Source organism: Melospiza melodia, chromosome 5 (assembly GCF_035770615.1).
Source record: "Melospiza melodia melodia isolate bMelMel2 chromosome 5, bMelMel2.pri, whole genome shotgun sequence".
Taxonomy (NCBI): Eukaryota; Metazoa; Chordata; class Aves; order Passeriformes; family Passerellidae; genus Melospiza; species Melospiza melodia.
Genome location: NC_086198.1, coordinates 95,078,799 through 95,097,746, shown reverse-complemented (window position 1 = coordinate 95,097,746; position 18,948 = coordinate 95,078,799). Strand labels below are relative to the sequence as shown.

The 18,948-nt window shown below is 49.2% G+C and overlaps 1 protein-coding gene across 1 annotated transcript; it reads left to right on the top strand.

Moving 5' to 3' along the window:
• The first annotated feature begins 9,256 nt into the window (after positions 1-9,256).
• Positions 9,257-17,865, top strand: THNSL2 (threonine synthase like 2). Its single transcript, XM_063157895.1, has 9 exons — positions 9,257-9,379; positions 10,040-10,287; positions 10,914-11,108; positions 11,358-11,510; positions 12,200-12,430; positions 13,279-13,427; positions 16,110-16,235; positions 17,109-17,248; positions 17,364-17,865. The coding sequence occupies exons 2-9, from the start codon at positions 10,065-10,067 to the stop codon at positions 17,596-17,598; spliced, it is 1,452 nt and encodes a 483-aa protein (XP_063013965.1). The 5' UTR covers positions 9,257-9,379; positions 10,040-10,064; the 3' UTR covers positions 17,599-17,865.
• The last annotated feature ends 1,083 nt before the right edge of the window (positions 17,866-18,948 follow it).

Genomic DNA, 18,948 nt, shown 5'->3' with positions numbered 1-18,948 from the left:
GGGAGCACGTATGTGGAGGAGGAGAATGTGGTGACTGTGTGTGCCCTGGGGCTGGCCCTGGGGGGTTTCTGCTCACTGGTGTGTGCATGGTGGGTCTTTAGCACTGGCAGAACAGTGGCTGCACACTGGCAGGGACTGGCTCACTCACACACCTGTGCTGGTGGGGTTTGGTGTAACCCAGAGGCAGCAGCAGCACAAACCCATCGCTGTCCTCTAAGAAAAATGCTCCAAATCAATTCCTGGCCTTGCACTGGCCCACCTGAAGACTGCAGTTTGGATCAGGCTCCACCTCTATGGTCCTGTGTGGATAGAGAGCTGGTGCCATTAGTGATCTACCAAATCACTTTCATCTCCTTTTCCTGTAGGAGCCACAGTCACTTGTGTACTGAAGAAGCTTTCCAAACCTTGGAATTCAATTCTCCCAGGTGCCACATCAGAAGGGCCAGCAGCAGCCTCCAAGTTGAGCCCAATTCCTCCCTCCAAAGCAGGACTCAGAGCTGGGCTCCTCTTCCGGTCCCTTTGGCTGAGCACCCCAGGATTGATTCATGGCATCTGAGCATCCATCCTCTGGGTCTGAACTCCCAGGCTGGGCTTCTTGCCTCAACGTATTCCTCCTCCCTCCCAAGGTCAGCTCACATCTTTGTCCTTTTTTGAAGTGAAATAATGTATAAGAATGACAAAGACCTATCTCCTTCCAATTTGGAGATGCTGTCAGAGCCTTCTGCCGCTGTCTGTCCTGCTGCTGCCACCTCAGCCTGCTCTCTGTGCTGCAGCAGTGAGCCTCAGTTTCTGGTTAATTAGTACAGGCAGTGCCTGCCAGATGAGGCAAGAGAGGGAAAACCTTGGCTGGTGGGACGGCCAGTGGATGAAGTTGGCTGGGAGGGGGGAAAATCCGCAGGGACATCATCCCTGTGCGCCATGGAGGGAGCCAGGCCGGTTCAGAGAGCATCCATGCAGGGGTGGATTGACTCAGCAATTTCTCCAAACAGCTTTTGAGTTTCTCCAAACAGCTTTTGGGTTCTTTTCCATTTTATCCCCTCAGGAATGATGCCACGTTAGGAACTGCATTTCATTTTTATGCCTGCCTCAGGTGAATAGCCTGGTGTCACGTGGGGCTGTGCTGACATGTCCCTTTTCAGTGTCCTCCTCATGGGGACAGCGGTGACTGACCTCTTTTGCTGTGTCCTGGCCAGATCCCTGCCTCCTGTCAGCCAACATTCTCTGGCCAGGGGACACCTGGAAGAACATGTGTGCCTCCCACATTTTCATGCCCTGGACCTCCAGCTGCTCCTCCAGGCAATTCAGGTTCCCTCTCTTTGCATGATGGGGAGAGAGATTAGGCTTGAAAAAACTGTGCACAGAGTTCCCAGGCCCACAGTGTCCATGGAGATGAAGCTCCTAAGGGCTGGATGTCCTCATCAAATGTTAAAAGGGGAATATAATTATCCAGGACTCTCTTGGTAACAGGGTAGAAATTTTTCCATTCACATAAATGGGCAACTCATGAGAGAATTCACCCCATTTGGAACTCAAGTTGTTCTCTGTAGGTATCCTCTCTTCCTCTGCTTACTGCAAATAGCTATAACACATCCTTGCTCCTGATTTGCTATTGCTATAAGTGGGGACTATGGATTGCTGTTAGAAATTTGGAACTTTGTGTTCTGTTAGGCTCAATATTATTTTATTTTCTTTAGCAAAGATATGCAGGTCGTACTAAAGAAAGGAGAAATGCTTATTGAATGAAATTTGGCCAAGGTAATTATTATCTAGCCAGGCCTGCTGAGCAAATGGCAGGTGAGATAAACTTAATCTCAATAGCAAAGTTCAGAATACTTGTACATCTCCCCAACAGAATACAGCATCTTTTAAAGTATGATATCATTTTACTTTTCAAGAAAATGCACTTGGTTTGCATTAACATGAGGCCATGTCAATTGATAATTTGATTAAAGTAAATCCACATCCTAAAATTTGAATCTGGTTTGTATAAAGAGAAAATGCATGGATCGTTTTCAAAAATTATTGAGGAAGCTACATCTTGAGGGAAGCCAGCAGGTACTTCTGTCTTTAAGCTGCCTTGAAAATAAAGCTGAGGGTCTTAGAAGCTTGTCAGAAAAAAAAAAGACTGAAGTATCTTATTTCTGCTTTTTGCACCTGAATCAGAGATAGGGACGGCCAGAACATCTTAGGCAAGAATATCACCAGTGGATCAGCCATGGTTTTGGCCAAATTTTAAACCCCACCTCCTCTGTCTCCCTGGGCACTCATCCTGGGTCTCCAAGACCCGCCTCTTGAAGGAGAGGTGCTCAACACAAACCTCCCAAACTGCAATTTGTGGCTGGTGCCTCACATTACAACATCTTCCACAATCAAGAAGAGTTTGGCTCGGTCACCTCTGTAGCTGCCTGTGGAGCAGTTGCATCCTTTTATGACATCCCCTCAATCCTTCGCTGGATTCCTGAGCTCAGCTCTCACTTTCACTCAGCCTCTGGGAAGCCACCCTCCTACCTGCACTCCTTGGTAAGTTGAACATTATAACTAGATTTTCAGGTTTACAACTCCTACAGGGAAAAAAAAAAAAAAAAGTTTCTGCCTCCTCCAGTTCAAACTGAAATTCTTAATTAAGTTCTGAACTACAAATATGACTTTACAGCCAAAGTATGGGGAGAGGCACTTCCTGTGGCCCAGGGGAGGGTCCCTGGCAGCCTTGTGGAGGTCTGGGAATGTCTTCATGCACCTCCCCTCTATCAGCTCATTTGCTTCTCTTATCTGTCCCACCAGTGACTCCCCAGACTCCAGTGAGCCCAGCACATCAGTGCTTTGGGAAGCCAGGGTTGGGCTCTACACCAGGATTTTCTTGGCCCAAATGTGAAAGGCTACAAGGCAGGACCTTTGATGATTCAGTCCTGGATTTTTCTAGTGCAGGTCCAGTTGAACACCCCAAAACCCCTAGACATTTTTTAAAACAGCTTGGTCACAAGCTTGACAGTCATGGATCCCCAGGTGGGCTCCCCTCTGTCTCAACTTATAGTATTGTTGGGTAATTCTATTTCTGCTGCCCTTGAACCTGGAAACTTGGTCTGCTGCCAAGTTTTCACATTTCTGGTATCATTAGTTTGAACCTTGTGGTACAAAGGTTTCTTCATCAGGCCACATGACTGCATTGCTTGGAAAGGTTGGATGGGATGGAGAAGATGCTGCTGCTGCTGAGAGCTCTCCATCCCCCTTGGTTTTCCTTGTGCTGTGTTACCAAGACAGCACTGAGATTAAATACAGCATCTTTCCCAGATTCTTCTCTTTTTAAAATGCCCTTGGCAGTCTGCTGAGATTCCTGCCTCCAAGCTGTAACTTCCAAGCTGCAGATATGCAAATGCCATTTCCTATAGGTTTAGATTAGATATGTCATTATCAGAGCCCTGATAAGAATGCAAAAGCAGGAGCTTGTGCAGAGAGCTGCTGCTTGATAAAGCTTTCCATCGATGCTGTTATTCAGAAAAGAGCAGCCCTCAGCCCTTGTCATCTTATTGCAAAGGTGCCAAAGGGAGCAGAGGGTTTGTATTGCTTCTTCAAGGTCAAGGTGGCTCTAGCACTGATAGCACAAGAGCCTTAGCTCTGCTTATCAATGATCTCCTGGGGACCAGAGCTTACAGAAGAGTTGGACTTTGCTGCTGGGATCTTGCTTTACAATAGGAATAAAGCTGCTGACTCTGCCACCCACTTCCCATTCTCTTGCCTCCAACATTTGTGGTGTAGAGCTGTGGTCTCTCTCCAGGCACAGGGACCCTCTGTTTATGCCCTCAGAGGATGTGCATTGTCCCAGCAGGTTGGCCTTTGGTGGGGTGAGGCTGCTCTCCATCCCACAGCCCTTGTGGAGTCAGGGTAAAGGACTGGAAATGGTGCTCATTGCTTATGGAACTAGTTTGTGCCAGGACAAGGAAAGAAAATGCTGGGAAAGAAATGGAGGCATTAGCAGTCAATGTTCTCGAGTGAGGAAGGTCTGGAAGAGACCCCCAGAGCAGAGCCAGTGAAGATTTAACCAATGGTGCATCTGACCCCACCACACATCTGCAGTGCAAACATTTCCCTCTGACCCAGGCACATGAAGAGGCCCTGAGACACAGTGGGGACAAGGAAACTTTTATCTGAGCAAGTGCACGAGACCAGCATGTTGGCAAGGAAAGGGAGCAGCCTCCAAGTGCCCACAGGGGGTCAGATGATCTCCAGTCCTGGAGGGACACCTGGCTGTCACTGTGGGCCAGTGCTGGCTGTCCAGCTGTGCTCCCCTTCATCCTGATTTATCAAGCACAGTGGCTCACTCGGTGCTCCTCACAGAGGGCTGCAGGTGATGAGTCAAGGAGAGAATCCTGGGGCCAGACAAGTGTGGGGAGGAGCCTGTTCCTGTCTCTCCCTGAGGTAAATATATAACCACAATCTATATATAAAATGAAGGAAAGTGAGATGGTGGGTGCCCCTTGGCCGGGGAAAGCAACGAGCCAAGAGTGATGCACCAGCCAGAGGGTCAGTGCTGAGGCAGACACAGCTGTGAGGAGGGCAGAGAATTGCATGGAGTCTGACAGCAACTGAGCCTTCACCAGGTTCAGGGCCACAGAGATGCTCCATGGGGAGCAACCATGGTGCCAGCACCACCAGAGCTGTGGACCTGGATTGCACTGTCCATGTCCCACTTGGTTATGTTGTGTTGTTATAGTCAAAGTGCCTCCCTGAGCACAGGTATCCCCATTTGGCACATTATGGAGCCTGATTTTTCCAAAGTCACCTGGAGAAGCTGATAAAGCATCTTCCTTGTCCAGTCCCTAACTGGGGGTTGTAGAGCCCACACGCTGTGGGATTGCAGATTTTGATAAAAAAATGTGGCTATGGGGTACAATGTGAACTTCAGCATGGTAGAACCAGATTGCACAACCTTCTCCAGAATACAACAGCTCCTCCAATATCTCACCAGGGTGCCAGCACTGCACAATTCCTTGAGCTCCCTTCCTTGGCCTACAAGACCCAAACCACAACACAGATGTCCCTGACCTGGTTGTGAAACACCTTGCTCTGAGGCAAGAGTGTTGCACCCAAATGTGGGGAAAGGGCTGACATGCTGGCAGCTCCTTGCCCTGCAAAATCAGCAGAGGTGGAAAAGTCTCCATGTGCACATTTGCAGATGAGAGGACGTGATCCAATGATCCATGTGGAAGTTCTGCCTCACATCAGCTGAGATATTGGCAATTTAGATCACACTTAGAAAGTGGGGGAAAGAGCCACCTTTGCTGTAGCACAGATGAAGCTTTGTACAGTTTAATTTATTTACAGTCATATATTTCTGTCTTATATCTCCTTGACATGAGACTCAAATAAATAATTCTGAGTGCACGTTTGCCTGTGCAGCTGCAGACATTCTGCAAACTTCCTTAGCCCCCTTTCTGGTGTAGATTCTAAGCCTGACTAAGTTGTGCCTGCCTCTGAGAAGGCACAACTGAAATACTTTCATTTCTGGTCATAACCTTGCAGTTTTTACCTAGAATCTCCCTGTTCTCTCTGTGAATGTTCAGACTTCTGAACGTGAGAGGGCAGGGGACACATAACTTCCACAACCCCCAGCGATAAGCTCCTGTAATTTTTCTCAGCCAATATAACACACTTCCCACTGGGAGGTACTCTGTACAGGGCAGTAAATGGCATTGCAAAATCCCAAACATCCTGATCACCGCCTTTCTGACCTGCCTGGTGTTGTCTGGCTCACTTATATGTCTGAAAGCTTTTGTTTGAATGCAGTTTTCAGACCCCAGACAATTTGTGGGCAGAGACAGGACTGGGAGTAATGGGGACATTTTTGTTCTGCTCAGGGTTATGTGTTCCTATTTTATTAAATGTGGTGCTTTTTGGACCTGCATGAGAGTTGAGGTCCTTTCTGTGTGCCCTTTTCTGAGTGTCTCACTGGGGACAGGAGAGATCTCGCTGAAAAGAAGGTAATAAAATCCCAGGATGGAATCCTCTGGGGAGAAGATGGGTGAACACGAAGAGCCTCCTTCCCACCCCGATGAGCTCTTGCAGCAGCTTTGTATCCAACATTCCTGCCGCAGGACACCGCCCGTGATTCCTCTTCCTCAGCTCCAAAACTGTGGAGAGGTGTTCCCCGGCGTTTGCTGGGACATGTCCGCAGCCCGAAGGGCGGAGGGACCTGTGGGAGGGTGGGAAAGGCTGGAGGGGATCAGAGAAGGGATGTGCGGCTCCTCCAGGACGCCGGGACACGAGGCACTGCCGCCATCTAGTGATTCGGGACTCGCCGGCAGCGCCGCTGCTCCACGGGGATGCTCTGCGTGGAAAACGGGCCGGGGACCCCCAGCCAGACATGTACAGGGGCACACTTTGCTGGAGAGGATGGAAAAGCTGCTCAGCAAACAAGAAGCTGAGAGTTTGGCTGGGCTTGTCTATGAGTGCTGCAACATTCGGGGCTGAGACATGTTATTTTAGGAGAATTGGTGAAAAAATTGAAAAAAAAATTGAATTTTTGCTGTTATACATGTATTCCTGCTTCCTCATCCTCATCATGCTTTGGGGTGCCTTTGGAAGGTGGAGAGGTTGAGGAAATCCCCCTGGAGGGATGAAAAATGATGCATTCCAAAAAAAGAAAAGAAAAAAAGAGAGAGAGAAAATAAAAGGGAAAGTCTGATAGCAGCTTGAGCTGGAGTTTGCAGCTACAGGTGATTCCTGACATATGAGTCCAGAGACCACGAAGCGCTCAGGAATGGGCAAGGTCCAAAGCAGAACTGCAAATCCCAGCAGAAATAGGGAGGCAGTGAGTAAGTAAGGCCAGGTTAATTAGAGGCTATTACATTTTCTAGCTCTTCATCTGTTGCTGCAGTGGATGAGTCCTGACAGGCAGCATGGGCACACTCCTCCCCTCCTTTTCTTAAAAATTCAAAATAATATTACAGAATCATAGAATGAATCATGGAATCATGATGGTTTGGGTTGGAAGGGACCTTAAAGATCATCAGGTTACAACTCCCCTGCCATGGGCAGGGACACCTTTCACTAGACCAGGCTGCTCAGAGCTCCCCCCAAAATAAAATGCCACTCTAAACTTGAGTTCACGGAAATTGTAGGGCTGAGCATGGGAAAACCTCTCCAAGTAAATGGCAGTGTCACCCTGGTTTGTGTCCCAGGCTGTGTTCTGTGCTCACATGTGACTGCCACATCAGCAGTCCCTGCACCCCAGCAGTAACCACTGACCTTGATAATGAGGGTTATCACTGCTGATAACCAGGGCATGGACAGACCTGTGGCAGCAGCCTCTTTGCAGATGCAGAGCAGCAGGTATCCTGCTGTAATAATTAGTTTTTTTTTTTTTACAGGGCTCCTGCATCCCAGAGAGATGTAATGCTAAAGGAATCATCAATCTCATTGTAAGCTCTTCACTTGGAAAAAAAATCAGATGTATTAATGAATTCATTTCACAGCTAAAACATACATTAAAAGAATTGGACACACGGTAAGTGAATGCCCAGAGACACAAGGTCCCATGCTGGTGGGAAAAGGTGAGGTCTCATCGCAGTGTGCTGGGTGATTCTTGCAAAGATGTACATTGGTGATATTAAATATTAAATTGGTAATAAAAACTATCAGCCTGTGCAGTTCTTCCTATGGATCTGATCCTGGCCTTGTTCTAGCTCAAAGTGTGCTCTGCCTCTGCATGGGCAAGGAAGGAAAATCCTGAGCTCACCTTGGCACACCATCACGGAAAAGGGGAGAGGTTAGAACAGAGGAGGCAAATCACACATCCTGCAGTTTTTGCTATTTCCTTTATTTCTCATATTTCAGATGTTTTGTCCAGAGATACTACTTGCAGTTTTTTGTGCCAGCTACCACTGGAGTATGTTGAGGAGCTGAGACTGTTGTGGAGACATCAGCTACTTCCCTCAGCATCTAAGTAAATCATCACTGGGAGCTTCCAGTGATTTCAGGGATGGTGATGGGGAGGTTTCACCATCAATTTAAGCCTGACCAATCCCTGAAGAACAAGGTCCAGCCTTGCTGTTTTATCCAGAACCTTCTGAAAAGACCTGGATCCACATCTGGAATGGGGACAGACCTCCATTACAGGGTGAGCACCCCACTGCATACCAGTGTGCCAAGAGGATCTGGTGACTACAGGTACAGGGAGAACTATGGGGCCACAGCAGGTTTGGGTGGCTCAGGCTTCATCTTTGCAATGTCATGAGGAATACTGAGCACAGAGATGGTGGGGAGATGCAGGCTGGTTGGTGATATAATTTATATAGTTATAGATAAACAGCTCCCTTCCTAGCTGATTTCCTAGAGGTGTGCTCTGCTCTGGCCCACTGTTTGAGCTCAGATATATTATTAAAACACTTCTGTTTGCTTCCCGCTCTGCTACACCTGCCCTATTCAACCTTCAGCAGCACCACCAGAAGCAGCTCTGTCCAGAGCCTGAAATTTACCTACTGCCTTCACCTAAAGAGCCTGCAGAAAGAGTCTTTTGGGATGATGGGTGTAGAAAACTCATTTTCCACACCACTGTCCAGGGCAGTGACTGGCCCACCCTCCATCATATATTTTTCTCATTGCTCCAGTTAGAACCATAAGAATAAAGAGAGAGAGGCAATGTATTTGGGGCAGACTCCAGTGCTTCGGCAGGTGGTGTGTCCTTTGCTGCAGATGTGGGCTCTGTGGCTCACAGCAGGCTGTTATCAGCCATCCTTTGTACCTCAGCTCCTGCCTGCCTGGGCTGAAGTCCTTTTGCTTCCTCCAGCACTCAGCTGTGCCCTGGGTTTGTGCAGCCACCTGTCCTGTCCTGACTTTGCCCTTCAAAAAACGCTGATTATATTAAAATAAAAACCAGTAAAGGGAAGCACAGCCCTTCCCTGCGAAATAACTGGATTTTTTTGCACAATGCCTCCCATGTCTCCTCCCTCCCCTGTGCCTCAGTTTCCCCACTGATGTGACAGAGGTGTTGGGAGGCTGAGCAGAGCTGAGTTCCAGACTGATTGTGCTGCAAGGGACTTCTGGGGTTTCCCGACTCAAACCCTTCTTTAAGCAGCTTCAATCTCAAATTTAATTCCAAACTCCTGGTTTGATTAATCAGGTCTCTCCATGTTCCCCACTCGAAGTCGGAATGTCTCCCGGGTTGCACAACAGACCACAAGGTCTCCATGCCCTGCGCCTGATCACCCTCAGGTTAAAAGCTGTCTCCGAATATTTAACCAGATTTCCCCCTCGCTGCAGCTCGCACCTGCTGCCCCTTGTCCCGGCTCCTGGCACCGGCAGAAGCAGCCGAGTTCCGTCTCTCCCGCTTATCCCCATTCCAGGCTTGCTGCCGGCCGTCTCTGCCGCGGCACCGGGAACACCGGTGAGGGGACAATTTTCCGTGAGCACAAGCGCAAAGGGTGGCCGGGCTGGAAGCGGTGGCCGCAGCTTCTTTGGACACTTCCCCGCCGTGCTGAGCCGCGCTGAGGGGGCAGCGCTGCCTGAGGGGGCACAGCCCGGCGGGCACAGCCGGGGCGGGCACAGGGGCAGCGGGAGAGGGGGCCGCTCCCAGCAGCGCCGGCGGGATTTGCGCCGGTCCGGAGGATTTAGCTCAGCCCTTCCTACACTGCGTCAAATCCTGTCCTTAGTTTAACCCCTGTGAACAAAATCAGCCTGCTCTGAAAACGTAGCGATCTCTTTTTTAATGTAACGCTCCAGCTTTTGCAAACAGCCCACAAAAGGTTCATGACGTGCTTCTGCAGCGACTTGTGCGCCGTCAGGGCTTTTCCTCAGGCGGGCAGGGTAGAGGGAAAGCCGGACAAGGAGGCTCCGACCTTGGCATAAATCCCAGGCAGCCTTTCCACCCTCTGCAAAATGCCGAGTGCCCTGCACTGACCCAGCTGCTCCAGCTCCCTGTGGGAGGAGGTGGTTTGTCCCCTGGGGAGTTCTGTCTGCCCACAGGAGAGGTTTTGGAGGGAGTTGTTTTGGGGTGAGGGCCTGTTCCTGGTGTGAGGTTTGTGTGCCAGCTTTGGGTTTCTGGCAGTGATTGCGGTGCCTCCCCAGCAGCCATGGAGTACATCAGCACACGGGGAGGCGCGGGGGCCGTGGACTTCGAGGGAGCCCTTTTCTCTGGCTATGCCCCCGATGGAGGCCTCTTCATGCCCCAGCGCATCCCCTCGCTGGACAGGGACGCCCTGCGAAGGTGGAGCAGCCTCTCCTACCCTGAGCTGGTGAAGGAGCTGTGCTCCCTCTTCGTCCCGGCCGAGCTGGTCCCACGGAACGCACTCAGCGGTGAGCTGAGTGGGGAGCTGCCCGTGGGGACGTGGACAAGGATTTGGGGGGGGGTCTGGATGCATCTGTCTGCCTTTCCCTATCCTCTTCACAGGCGCCTAGAGAAGGAGCCTGCTGCACATTGCCTGCTCCTTTCTGTAGCCTGCTCTCCTCTGTCACCTTGCTGGCACTAATGGAGAAGGTGTCCCCTGTTTAAAAATAAGGGTTCTGGTGACAGCAGCAAGCTGATGTTGTGGCTCTGCTCACTGCTGGGGCTCCCTGCTGCTTCACGCTTGCCTTGACGTGTGTTTTTAAATGTTTTTAACAGTTATGAGCTATCTTTTCCACCAGAGGGCAGCTGCAACCTCTGTCTCAACAGCACATTGGTATAAAACTCGGGTTTCCTGTATTTTATGTTTTAATGTAGTTTTCTGATTGTGCGGCATTAATCAGAGTTATCAAACAGCATGAAGATGGGCTGGTTCATTCTGAATAACCACAAATAACTTTTGGGGTATCTGTCACTGCACAGAGCCTTTGGTCGTGCAGAAAGGTACCCAGGAGCACAAAGAGCACAAATGCAGGAAGCCATGGGTCAGAAAAACACTCCTTTCATTTAACAGGCTATTTAACAATTTTTCCTCTAGAGTTGATTGACAAGGCCTTCAGCAGATTCAGACACAAGAATGTTGTGCATCTGTCCAGGCTGAAAGATGGGCTGAACATTTTGGAGCTCTGGCATGGTGTTACATATGCATTTAAGGACCTGTCCTTGTCCTGCACAGGACAGTTTTTACAGTATTTCTTGGAGAAAAGGCAGAAGCATGTCAATATCCTGGTGGGTGAGTATGACTCCTTGGAGGTAAGGTTCTTGGGCAGGCCTTTACCTTGAGAGCCACCATCCTACAGCCCTCCCCAAAGATGCCCCAGGATGGTATTGCCTCATAATCTCCAGGCAATGCCAGAGTGGCTGCTCTGGCCAAAAACATCTCATGGAGCATCTCTACATCTTTTTCTTAAAGTGAAGTGATGCAGGTTTGATTGACACAGCAATATTTTGCTTTTCTTGGTGCTTCCTCACTTTGAAACAGGGACTTCAGGGGACACGGGGAGCTCGGCCATCGAGAGCGTGAGAGGGCAGAAGAACTTGGACATCTTTGTTCTGCTGCCCAAGGGGCTCTGCACCCAGATACAGGAGCTTCAGATGACCACTGTCATTGAAGACAACGTCCATGTCTTTGCTGGTTGGCACTACTGTTCACTTTATGGCTCTGCTGTGTCAAAACCTTGACCCTAGAAGTCTGAGGGGGCTGCTCAGTGGGGTTTGCAGCTGCAGCCAGCTGGGTCATTGCTATCACCATGCCCAGACACCTGGCTGACAGGAGACAACATCCCCAGTTTGACAACCAGGCAGTTTAAGGCTTCTTTTTCTCCTGGCCATAGATCAGAGCTGCCTCCATGCGGGTGGTTGGTGTTTGGCTGAACTAAATTCAGCACCATTTTTTGTCACTAAAGGGATTTGGAGCCACCCCTTCCCTCTGTCCTTTCGCCTTCATGGGTGAGCCACCTCCTGCCACCGTGCCATCCCCGTGGATGGGCATCACCACTGGGTGCTTGAGCTGCTTGAGTTCCCATGGACTTCTCTGCTCAGCCTGGTCTCACCTTGGCATCTCACAAGGGGATGCAGCATTTGCCTCCCTGGCAGGTTTATATTTGCTAGAAGCAGCAGCCCAGAGTGCTGTGTCTGCAGAAACCACCTGACATCCACAGGGTGCCACTCAGGCCCTGGTTCACACAGCCCTCAGGGCAGATGGGCAGCTCCTGGCCACAGCAAACCCCAGGGCTTGAGACCAACCCTATTTCTGAGCAGAAACACCTCGTGCCTGTTGCACTGCTGCTGGCAGATCTAATCTTTCCTTTCTCCTTTTGACAGCTCATGGGAACAGCGATGAAATCGATGAGCCCATCAAGGAACTGTTTGCTGATGTTGATTTTGCTGGAAAATACAACGTGATGAGCTTGAATTCTGTCAATTGGTCCAGGATTATGGTGCAGATTGCCCACTACTTCTATGCCTACTTTCAGTGTGCCCCATCCCTGGATACCACCCAGCTGCCCATGGTGGAAATTGTTGTGCCAACGGGAGGAGGAGGAAATATCACAGGTAAGGGGAAAAAGAGATGGGTTAGATAAGAGAGAGAGAATGCTCTGATCTATGGACCAAAAGCACTTTGCAGATACTGGGTATTGCTATTTATTAAAACACCCACTCTCTGGTAGGATTTCTTCAGAACCACTTATATTTTATTACTCATGTATGGTTATTACTCAATTTAGGTGTCACTGATGATTTGCAAGGTGCAGAAAAACCCAAACCACTCTTTGATGATGACTGTAACTATCTTGAGGATGGGCACATTGGGAGAGGACAGAATGTGTTTGATGCAGAAAAGAGGGAAAATGCTGTGGCTCTGATTTCTTAAGTGAGACATTAACAGAGGTGTGGAGTCCTGCCTGGTCCTCTCTGGTTTGCATGGTAATGCATGGTCAGGACAACCACTCTTAATTGCATAATCTGGCCTTCTAAATGAGAGTCCTTGATTGCCTCAGTCCCAAAATAGGTGTAGAACTCTCTTACGAAGGCAATAAAGGATTTTATATATTCACTGCCCTTCCAGGATGCCATCAGAGAGGCAAAAGCCCAAAATCTTCATCTCTCCTGCTTGCCTGTCAGCTGCCTGAACTCTCTGCCCCCTGCCTGTCCACCAGCAAAAGTGGAGATGAGCAAAGGTCTGTGTTCAATGGCAGGTGGAGCGTTGCATCCCTGGATTTTGTAATCTGTGCTCTACCAAGCCCCTGAAGTCAGATCTCTCAGAGTCCACTAGGGAATATAATTTCTGCCTGCTTCTGAACTAGATGCTCAGTCAATTTGTAGGATGACTTCTTTGCTAAATCTCCTTCACATATTTCTTTATTGAGCACTCATGCATTTTTTTCCCTCTTTTCCCCTAGCTGGCTGTATTGCCCAGAAAATGGGTCTCCCAATTCAACTTGTTACTGTGGTGAACAGCAATGACATCATTCATAGGACTGTGCAACATGGAGATTTCTCACTGGCACAGAGTGTGAAGGCTACCTTAGCTTCAGCCATGGATATCCAGGTATGTAGTGAACTGGCCAAATTACAAAAATAGAAAATATTTCTGGAGTTTTTTTAAATCTTGTACTCTGTTCTACCTGTAAAATTCTGCCACCCAATGATGCATTCAGAGGTGTGACTCCTATTGACCATTTATGCTACTGACTGCTGGGCTGAGATAGATCAAACTCCTTCTCCTTCACTTCTCAGGGTCTGACTTTCTGATCTTTGTTGTTGAGTTCTGGGTTTCTGGGGATTGTTCTATGCAAACTTAGCAAGATAGGGACATTTCCACAACATGTGACAACTAGAGAACAAAAAATGCCATCATGTCTTGGGGGTTTTGTTGATTCTTCTGAAAAAGTCCACAAAGAGCAAGAAGAGAGACTAGGAAGGAGGTGGAGAAGTCCAGAAGAAATGCCTTGTTCATGGCTGCCTGCAGCTTGCTCAGAGCAAAACAAGTCCCAGCAGGCAGGGAAAGGCCTCAGAAAGAAAAGCCATGGAGGTACAGAAACCAAACACCTGGAAGCACACACCTCCCCTTTCATTCCCACCCTGGGATCCCCAGGGATTGGATCTGCTTCCAAACAAGTGATCAAAGTGGGAAACCCTTGGTGTTGTATCTCTGTGGCCTTAAGCTACCTGGATTTTCCAAAAGCTTTTCAAACACACTGGGAGGACCTGGCAGTCTGGAGGGATTGCCATGCTTTGCAGTCACTAAGTCCCTGTGCCTCTATCACCAGGCTGTGCTCTGCAGCTTGGCTTTCCTCCTGAGCCAGAAACTTGTGGGGCTCCTCAGAGCTCCAGGGGTAACTGGGTTCCTCTTCAGCCATCTCCCTTCAGTAGCACTGGCCAGCAAGTGCCAGACTTTGGGATCTTGGGGGCAGAGACAGGTGAGAAGATTTTCTGAGATTCCTGAGGAGCTAGATGAATGAATCCCTCTGCACATCCCTCTCCATGGCTGCATGGGATGTCACTGTTCACTCACATCTGAAGCATCCATGCAAATATTCCCATAGCTAAAGAGAACATTTGTTCTGGAGGGGGGTTCAGGAGGTCTCTGGTTGGTACTTGTTTAAAGCAGATTCAGCCTTGAGGTCAAGTGGGATTGCTCAGGGCTTTGTCCATTTGGGTGTTGGAAACCTTCAAAGATGGAGAGTGCACAGCCTCTTTAGGTTGCTGCTTCTGCAGACTATGATAAGGCAGAGAAAACTTTCCTGTTAGATGCTGCCTGAAGAGTTGAAGGTGAAGCAGAAAGTCTGGTGTGGATGAGCCTTGCAAGGAGCAATCCCAGGACAATCCCAGCAGACACTGAGCTTTTGCAGCCAAGCAGGCGCTGTTCTTTGTCCCTGAGGTCAGGAAGAGCCACAGAGCTCATATCCACACTCCAAAACTTTGTCCCCAGTATGACCTGGCCTCCAAACGGGGCCCCAGCATTCTCCTGGAGAGCTCTGGTGGTGTGGGACAGAAACAAAACACATTCTCCTGGAGAGCTCTGGTGGTGTGGGACACAAGCAAAAGCCTTACTTAGGTGGTGAGCCTGGTACTTGCACCAGTGCCCTGGCCCAGTTCAACTTCCTGGTGTCACCATAGTGTTCTGTAATGGAAACCATAAGGCTGGTGGGAATGGAGGGTGAAGGGGACTTGTGGGAAGATGTGGGAAGGATGTGGGAACAGCAGAAAGAAGGACAGGAGAAAGGGTGTCAGGAGCACAGCGTTGGAGGCACATCCAGGAGCAGTCCAGGCACACTGACCAGGACAGCCTAAAACAGGGGACAGCCTAGAGCAAGGGGCAGGCTACACCCAGACTAGACTGAAGATTAGAGGCTGGAGGCTCTGGGAGATGATGTTGGGAAGATGAAGAACAGAACTGAGCCCATAAGACACCCAGATAAGGACACAAAAGGCTGAGTAAGTCCTGATGACTTGACAAGGTAGGACATGATGCAGTGACAAAAGGTCACAGGCTCTGTGAGCTGCTAAAAGTTTTGAAGAGTTTATCCAAACTTGAGCCCAGGAGGTGAGATGAGGACTCTGTAAATTGGTGCCCTTGTCCTGTCTGTCCCTACAAGGCATCTCAGCCAAACCACCTGGATGAATATTTCTTGGTGCTTGTAAATGTGCAGGAATGAGGCAGGGCAGAGAAATTGGTTTGGGACCCTCCTGTATGGTGTTGCACAGAGTTCTGCTGCAGTGTTGCAATGCTGATTGCTCCACAGCCATACAGGCCAGGCAGGCCCTATATGTGCCCTGTGAATTCAGGGAGATTATCAGCCAGCCCTGCAGCCAGCTGGGTGTCTCATGAAGTCCTGCAGGAGCTGGGTGACTCACAGCAGCATCTGCAACACTGAGTAAACAGCTGGATGTGTCTGGTTCTCCAATACACAGTGTGTTATTAGCCTGGGCTCCTCACAGTGATGGTACAGATGTGGTCAAGCTGTTGATTCATCAGCCATCCCTTCATTTTCTGTTTTAATCTGATGGTCACTGTCAGACTGCTCTGACAGGTCAGAGGTTCAAAAGACGTTGTGTTCCCAAAGACTTGTTCTGGAATGTAGGTGAGCAAAGGGAAGACAAAAAGCCCACTCTGACTTCCACCAAGAAAAACTCAGTGGTAGGACCTCAGCCCTAATGAGACATCAGAGAATCCACAAGGATGCTCCCCCCCATTTGAATTTCCTCACCTCTTGCCTTGTTGTCCCAGGAGCCTTACAATGTGGAGAGGATCCTCTGGCTGCTCTCAGGCTCTGATGGCCGCCTGATAAAAACTCTGATGGAGCAATTCAACATCTCAAAAAGGCTGAAGCTGCCAGAGGATTTGCACAGAAAGGTCAGTTCCTCACCCATACAACACTGTGCCTGTGTGTGTGTGTAAGATTATTGCTACCAGGTATTTTCAATTCATTTTCAGAATAAAAAAAAATCATAATGGAGAATATGCAACCAAAAGTTTAAGCGTGGCTCCAGAACAGTTTGATATCAATGTGTGTACATGGAGATACTAAACCCCCCCCCCCTTTTTTTTTTAAATTACCTGCAGTTATTTAGGTAGCATATGCAATTGGCCTATCCTTGGCCATGCACTGAGGCATTGTACAGTGGATGCTGGCACAAATTGGGTGTTTGGGAGTGCGTCTGCTGAGTTTGGTGCAATTCAGCCTTGCTGTTACAGTAAAGGGGAGCACAAACACAAAGCAGAGAGAGATACAAGAGAAAACAAAAGATGTGAGTTGTGAGAGGGCCACGTACAAAATCCTGCCTTTTCCTGTCCAATTTCTGATGTGTTCTCCCTCACAGAGCAGCCTTTGCCCAGTGCCCACTCCTGCTTGTGCTGCAACAAGATAAATATAAAACAATTTTATTATTAAAAGCAAAAAGAACTGTTGCACTGAGGTGGATTTTACAAGTGCTCAGAAACTCCCTCAGAGCTGGAGTTAGCAGTAGGAGCTGGAAATAGCAGTGCAGAGGTGAGGAGCTGAGCCCTGGCTCCTGCCCACCCACTCTCACAGCACCTGTGGATGGAAACCCCTTGCCCACACTCCATCCCTGTGGTTTATTCCAGCAGTGCCTCATCCCCTGCTGCAGCAGCAACCCCTTTTCCCTCAGTCTCTGGGGGAACCCATCCTCCAGCCTCTCTATTTCCACCTGCTCTAAAGCCAGCTGGGTGGTGGTGCCCTGTGTGACCCTCCCTGTTTCCCCACAGCTCTCTGAGACCCTGGGATCGTGCTCAGCCTCTGACCAGGACATTGTGGGAGCCATGCGGCGCTGCTGGGAGGAGAACCAGTACCTGCTGTGCCCCCACTCTGCCGTGGCTGCTCACTACCACTACTCACAGCCACACAGGTAGGGACAGCCATGGTCAGGAGCATCAGGGACTGGACCATCACTATCCCTTGCTCCTGCAGCATCTCCAGCTCACTTACACCATAAGTTTGCTTTGCTTGTCTTTCCTTTCCAGCATCCCCCGGTGTTGCTTGGCTCCAGCCTCTGCAGCCAAATTTCAGGATGCCATTCTCCGAGCTGGCCTGGCTCCCCAGATCCCCCCTGACATCTCTGCCCTGACAGCAATGGAGACCAGGTCCACTCCCCTGGCGCGGGGACAGGACTGGGCACAGGTGCTCCGGGGCCGGATTGAAGCTGTGACGCAGCGCTGGGAGGCACAGGCGGGTCACTCTGCACCCCAGGGCAGGTAGTCACACAGAGCTGACCACTGGGCTCAGCTGGACAGTGTCCCAGGGCTCATTCTCCACTCCCAGAAAAGCCCTGTCTTATTCTGGGAGTCTCCATGCAATGATGTATTAGCAAGAATTCACTTCCCTGTCTAATTGGACTATCTCATAACATTTTCAATGAAGAGTTCAATTATATCGACAATTTCATAACATTTTCAGTAAAGAGCACTTCAATTGTATCCCTTTTTTCCTAATAAATCACAAAACCTGATTAAAACTCTGAGTAAACCTGGCTGTTCCATCATTACTGGCTCTTACAGAAAGCTGTCATAGCACTGCCCACAGCTGCCTGCTCCTTGAGCATTATCCAGTGATCCTGGCTCTGTGCTGGGATGTTCAGCCCAGCAATCCCAGTAGCACCAAAGATGCTCAATAGGAAACACATACAAGAGTGGAGTGGATCCACTTTACCCATTCCTGTAGTTTAAGTAGTGCCAGGGATTGTGTTGAGGCATTGAAACTTGCTCTGTGATAGTGTTAAATAGCAGATGTTTTCCCTGGACAAGTTTTACTTAAAGAGCTATTTTCCAGTGTTGTATCTCACAGCTTTTGGTCCTAGTCCTCCTTCAGACTCTTTCCAGGCAACTTCCACTGTAACAAGTAGGAAATGGGAAATTCCCTTTATCTTCTGCCTGAAACTTCAGGTCTTTCAATACCACGTTCTCATCATATACATATAAATACATAAATACCTTGTGTGGGAGCTGCCTCCACAAGTCATGCATCTGGCAGGAATCTCTTGTGCCTAAAAAGGGGGGAAGAAAAATAGGAATAATTATACCAGGGGGGAAAAATCCCCCTTTGCCATCAAAAAAAAATTCCCCCTTTGACATCAAAGGAAGTCCTGTAATGGGAGGATTAATTTGAAGGTTTAGTGGCATTTAACAGGGTAAAAGTAAATTCTGTGAAGTGATTCAGCTTGGGATGTTGCAGAATGTGCGGGAAGAGTGGGAAGCTTGGCCTGGGCTGCAGGCTGCCTTGCTGGCACCCAGGCAGCCTTTTCCTTGGCTCCCTCTGGCACAGCTGGCTCTGTGCCACCTCCTTCCATCCCACCGAAACCCTGCAGGAGAGGAGGGACCTGTGCCTCCTCCAGGCTGGGGGCTGAGGCTGCCCCATCCCAATCAACGGGGATGAGGGAAACAGCTTAGCTGAGAGTGATGTAAAAACCACAGCACTTGGATGTTTTTGATGCTAGCAGCTCTACTTGCAGGGATTGAGCAGCTGGGAGGTGGGGTCCAGGAATGATATTTCATGAAGCCATCATTCACCCTTCTTTAGGAGCCAAAAAAATACCTCTTCTTTAAGCAGCAC